Source organism: Lissotriton helveticus, chromosome 12, assembly GCF_964261635.1.
Source record: "Lissotriton helveticus chromosome 12, aLisHel1.1, whole genome shotgun sequence".
In the NCBI taxonomy this organism is placed as follows: domain Eukaryota; kingdom Metazoa; phylum Chordata; class Amphibia; order Caudata; family Salamandridae; genus Lissotriton; species Lissotriton helveticus.
In genome coordinates this window covers 655,353,332-655,359,331 of record NC_136073.1, presented here as the reverse complement: position 1 = coordinate 655,359,331, position 6,000 = coordinate 655,353,332, and the positions used below count along the sequence as shown (strand labels likewise).

Genomic DNA, 6,000 nt, shown 5'->3' with positions numbered 1-6,000 from the left:
CCCATGCTCAAACTGTAACGTCTGCCACCTGACGGCACACTCAAAAACGTTAGAACTCGAGACTGGCAAGACATGGATACAGAAAGACCACACTAATTGCAACACCCAAAACGTGATTTATCTTATCACGTGCCCCTGCGAATTGCGCTACCGGCAGAAGGGTCAAACATAGAATCTGTGAAAACCGATCAAACATTAGATGCAAGAAATCTACTACTAAAATGAGCAGACACTTTCTCGAACTCAACCAAACAACAAATGACATGCAATGGACAGGTATCGAACATGTGAGTAGTGGCAACAACATCAATCACCGTCTTTTTGAAAAAGAACAGCGGTGGGTTTATAGGCTTGGGACCCACCTCCTTGGATTAAACGACGATATCCTATGGAACTCCGTGATCAAGTGAAAACGATGACACCCTTGTTATGCAGGCACCCCTGCAACTGTTGAACAGCATAGCGCAATGAGCTTCACTCCATCTCTCAGATACTGCGCCCCCCCCTGTTCTTGTTCCCATTGGCATATCAGACCCACCACCTGTGTCACGAAGGCTCACTGGCTACTAATATATGGGAAACAGGAAAGCCCTTAATCGAGCACCTAAACATGGTACAATCTAACACCAGCATCAGGTAAATTAATTAACTCTTTAGCACCATTAAAGTTTGACCTTCTAAACTATTGCGCGCTGAATTGGCATTTGACATCCCTAACTGCCCGTGAATGTAAACAAATCCCCGGGCTCCGCAACAACGGACCTCTGATTGGAGCACAAGGCCAAGCCTCCATTTCACTGAAGCGAACGCCCGCCTCGGTGCAAAAGCCTGTGGTCACCATACCAACAGACAACACCCTCGCGTCAGAACACGTGAGGGCCTGTTTGATTGGCCTGTACAAACCTCATGACCATGCAACGTCAGATGACGTGAGAACTCCTTGATTGGCCCACACGTGGGCATCGACAGAATTCGGCCACGCCCACCCGGAAGCCGATCACTGCAAACATCCATTTAATGCTCTCCTGGTCCCGCGTCCATATCTTCGGGGTCCGGTCGAGGGTAGATGCAGGTACACAGCGGGTGCCGAGCGTCGTGGGCATGAGTAGAAGCAGCGATCTGTTCACGATTTCACTACTAAGCTAAGTACTAATTTAATGCTATACGACTTACTGAGCGTTTACTTCCTTTGTTTTGACAAATCACAGGGTGTGCCAATTACGTTCCCACCCCCCTCCTGTGACCCATGGTGCGAATCCTTCACACCACGAAAGTGAGATATTTTAATCTGTTAGCACGATCGTGCCTGCATTTTACTTTGATAGCAACAAGGGAGATATCCTCCCCTTTTAATCAACCTTATTTTTGCATAGCACGAGTAGCACACAGCACTACCCATTATTTAGTATCTAAGAGCCCAGGGACTATGGTGGTGATAACTATAATGTTATTTTACCACGAATATCTCTAAAACCACGCACTGGAGCACTTTGGATTTACATAAGTGATCAGCATCATTACTGAATGTATGTTTTGTCCTGTCTGTATGTCCTTGTCATTTCTATTTTCAGGTGCAGAAACCCTCAAGCTGGAAGCCTCCTAAACCAGGAGTAATTAGGAAGACAATCTATCCTTCCTAATTTTTTGCACTTCACACTTTTTTGTTAATTTTCACTTTCACGCCCCTAGGTAAGGGTGGGCCTTAGCGCGTCCATTCCGCCAGGGTTTAGCACACGCAGAGTCCTGATGAATGCCAGGTAAATTCACACCGTTTCGTGGCTGAAACATGTCAACTGATATTTAGGAAACTACCACTCAAATAATTGTGGACAAATTTCCAACACATACATTTTTATAATCCTGTCCTTATTGATCATTAAAATAAAGTCAATTTTGATACACTACGGACTGTTTTTAATCATCCACCACTCACTAGTATCTTTTCTTTTCACAACACTGCCTGAACTCACCAACCTGCTCCGCAGTAAATCTGGTGTTGCAGCACACCAAAGAGACACTCGGTCTCTTTGGTGGGGCCCGATGATGAAGCATGTCATCACTAGGTGGTGAGTGAGGGCTTTCTTTAACGTCTTAAGTGAAGCCGTTTACTTGCTCCTTTTTGTGGTCGAAAATAACCATTGGACACTCTTTTCTTGTTTATTGAATATCACCTCTACACCACTGGGAGATCTTTTGAAACACCCCTAACCCTAGGCGCTGCCAAAAGCGTATCAGGGCAGTGCTGGCAGTTACTACCCAAGAGGTGAGTCCCAGCTGTAATCTTGCCGCTTGTACCATTGATGCCTTTGGTAGTGAGAACAAGCTTTTCAGGATATTGCCCTCTTCTTTATCCCAACATGTTTTCCCACTTAAAAGAAGTACCTCTGCCCCATATAAAAATTGTGCAGGAATCATTGCTAAGTAGGTCAAAGCCTCCAGTTGGGTGGACCATTTCAGATTACGCATAAACCATATTCCCAGGTATCTATATTCTGTCACCCTCTCTAGAAGAACTGTGCCAAGGCACCAAGGGAACCTAGGGACATATTACCAAGGGCCTTATCGCCGCTTTAGCGGGAATTTTTCCCGCTAAATCAGCGATAATTTCATCGCCCTATTACCTAGCTGTCGCTAACACCAGTTAGCGACAGCTAATAGGCGATAGCGGGCATTTAGGGGCCCACTTTGCATGTCAGCAATATTTATCGCTAATGACATGCAAAGTGGGCGTGCCAAGATGTTAGCGACTGAAAACAGTCGCTAACATCACTATCCCCTATTACCAACTCTTGGAAATAATCGCGCTAAGCGCGATTATCTCCAAAAGCTAATGCCTGCTCAGAGCAGTTCATAGCCATGTTATCCAATGGAAGGTGGATAGCATGGCTAAGAGCAATTGCTCGATAATGCATGAATATCGCTTACTTTTCAGCGATATTCATGCATTTCGGCCAACTTTTATCGCTTAGGAGATAACCTTAATAATATCAAGGTTCCTAAGCGATAAAAATGGGCGATGCTCGGCGATATAATTTTGGCCGCTAACCAAGTTTAGCAATATTTTTCGCTCATGCTTGGTAATATGTCCCCTAGTCCTGCTTTTACCAAAACATAATGGGGCATATTACCAAGCAATAGTGATAATTATCGCTATTGCTTGGTTAGAGAGAAAATGTTACCGCTAAGCTGCGGCGATTTTTATCGCAGATAAACCTTGGTATTACCAAGGTTTATCGCAAATGCGATAAAAACGGCCGCAATGCATGAATATCACTGAAAAGTCAGCGATATTCATGCATTACCGAGCTAATGCTCTTAGCCATGTTATCCACCTCCCATTGGATAACATGGCTAAGAACTGCTCAGGGCAGGTGTTAGCTTTTGGAGATATTCGCGCTTAGCGCGAATATCTCCAAAAGTTGGTAATAGGAGATAGCGATGTTAGCGACTGTTTCCAGTCGCTAACATCTTGGCACGCCCACTTTGCATGTCATTAGTGATAAATATCACTGACATGCAATGTGGGGCCCAAGATGGTCGCTATCTCCTACTAGCTGTCGCTAACTGGTGTTAGCGACAGCTAGGTAATAGGGAGATAATTTTATCTCCGCTTTCTTGGCTTTTAAAGCCAAAAAAGCGGAGATAAACCCCCTTGATAATATGCCCCCATATTTTGGTCTTCTCCATATTCACTACTAGTTTTTTGTTTAAGCAGTATTTATTAAACACATTTCATTTTCTCTGGAGACCTATCGCTGTCTGGTCCACAATCACCAGGTTGTCCGCATATAGCGGGCAAGATATATGGTTACCTCCTACTTTTGGGCTGGCCCCTCTGACCTCTCCTAATTTAAATGGTAGGTCTGCAATAAACAATGAAAAAAGCAGGGGGGCCAGTAAACACCCCTGCCTCAGGCCATTTCCAATCTGGATCCTCCCTGACAATCCCCCCTCCTCATCCAAGATTGCCTGGGCCCAGTTGTCTGAATGCAGGGCCTGTATAAGGGCTAGCATGTCATCATGTATTTTATAATCTACCAGGGTTGACCACAGCTGCTCCCTGCTCACAAGGTCGAACGCCGCGCGGAAGTCCACAAAGCAGCAAAAAAGATTACCCCCTCTGCTCTATTGACTTCTGCGCGACCAACCGCCCAGAGAGCAAAGCAGTGGTCCACCGTTGAATGCCCTTCTTTAAATCCACCCTGTTCAGGGGGTACTATCAAGTTATCTTCTGCCCAATCTTTCAGTAGCCCTAGGATTCCTTTGGAGAATACTTTTTCCGCAATATCCAGAAGATTTATTAGGCGATAATTTTTAGGGGAATTTACATCTTCTTTTTTATGTATCGGTCTTATAATTGCCCCTTTCCAACTATCCGGCATAATTCCTGTATTTAAGATCCTCAAAAACATCTTTGAAAGGAATTCTGCCTACCACTCTGGATTGGTTTTTATAACAACAGCAGGTAGGTTATCTGGGCCATCAGCCCGTGTTAAATTTAATACGGCTATTATGGTCTTTATATGGCCTGGGGAGAACTGCCCAATAACGTCTTCCCGGACTCTTGGACAGCTGGTTACTGGTGTTTTCCCCCTCCTTGGCCATTTGCCATAGACTGGAAGTTAAACAATCATTGTCAAGTTTCATAATATTAAAAGATGCTTTATTTAGTGAAATTTCAAATAGTGGGCTGTCAACCACAGCAGCATATTCTTAAGGTGTTCTTGATCTTGAAGGCAGGTTGGTTTTTCACCAAGGGATGGACTTTCCTTCCCAGTCCAGCAGACATCCATTGTCTTTTTCAGTGAGATGGTAGAGAACATTCAGGATCCCTTTTACGCTTTCTTGTGGTGTCAAGGGGGCCTAGAAAAGGGCACACAATGTTTATTACTGTTGGTGACAATTCTGCTGTAAGGCTTAGTTAAAACTGTTATATAAAAAGCCTTAGAATACATCCACATTTTTTCGATTTCTAATATGCAGGATGAGTACTGGCCCAATCCCTAACATCTTAAATTTGTGATGAGGTAACTTTATTTGTTTTCTCTAGGTACATCACAAACTTCACACTTGTTCAATAGTTACATCATAAGCTGCCTGCCTGACTCCAGTGACATCATACCTACCTGCAGTGATATCGACCCCATCCCTCACCCTCTCTTCCAATAATGATAGGGCAGTGATCTAATCAACCTCTTAGGAAGTGGGAACACTCTAGCCTCTCTGATACTTATATCATAATACACAATTCCAGTGGTACAGAAAGGCTATTTAGGTCCCTAAAGCATACAAGATAAATGCTACATCAATCAATAGCTTAGATTTCATCAGCCACCTCCTTAGTTGGTGGATTCCTAGTTTCTCAATTGGTAGTGGTTCTGTTTTTCTGTGGTCTCTATTACAAGTGCCTTGTTAATTAACAATAACACCTGGTGGCAGATAGCTCGCCATTACCAACCAGGCAATGTTAGTCACACTCAGTGATTGCCGAATGTGATACAGATGATGACGTCATTGTTTTTTCCATTGATAAGGTTCGGCAAGTCAAAACGTTTGGTGCATATTTTGGTGCAGAAAGCACCAAAACACCATTATATGCCTCATTTGTGCAGACATGAGTCCCTTGCTCACTTTGCCACTGGATTCAAGCAAGCCGGGCTGAAGACGGCTGGAATGCCAGAAACCGGTCCCAGGATGCTTGTTTCCGGTCCAGGGAAGACATGGCTTGGCAGTTCGGGCTGGACTGTTCCCATAAGGCACAGGGTCAGACTGATTTGCATATAGCCATGTCTGAACTGGGGTGGCTGAGTGAACTAAAGAATGGTGATGGATTAAACCCAGATCAGTTGACTGGGGGTGAGTGTTTGATTTGTTCAAACGCTCCGTCCATCATCCCCTTTTGTATCGCTGTGTGTCAAAGCAAACACCCTTACATTATAGTGCAGGGGGTCTGCGTTGTGGTCAGCATAGTTTTCATGCAGAATAGGGTCACTTTGTGCA

At 44.3% G+C, this 6,000-nt stretch overlaps 1 protein-coding gene across 1 annotated transcript in view; it reads right to left on the bottom strand.

Annotated features, from left to right (window-relative positions):
* Positions 1–4,663: 4,663 nt before the first annotated feature.
* The window catches only part of LOC144798086 (uncharacterized), a 613,288-nt gene continuing 611,951 nt past the window's right edge, over positions 4,664–6,000 (bottom strand). Inside the window, exon 8 of the mRNA XM_078668856.1 lies at positions 4,664–4,863. Within this exon, the coding sequence (XP_078524982.1) occupies positions 4,750–4,863 (114 nt within the window). The 3' untranslated portion in view covers positions 4,664–4,749. The remainder of the gene's footprint in view (positions 4,864–6,000) is intronic.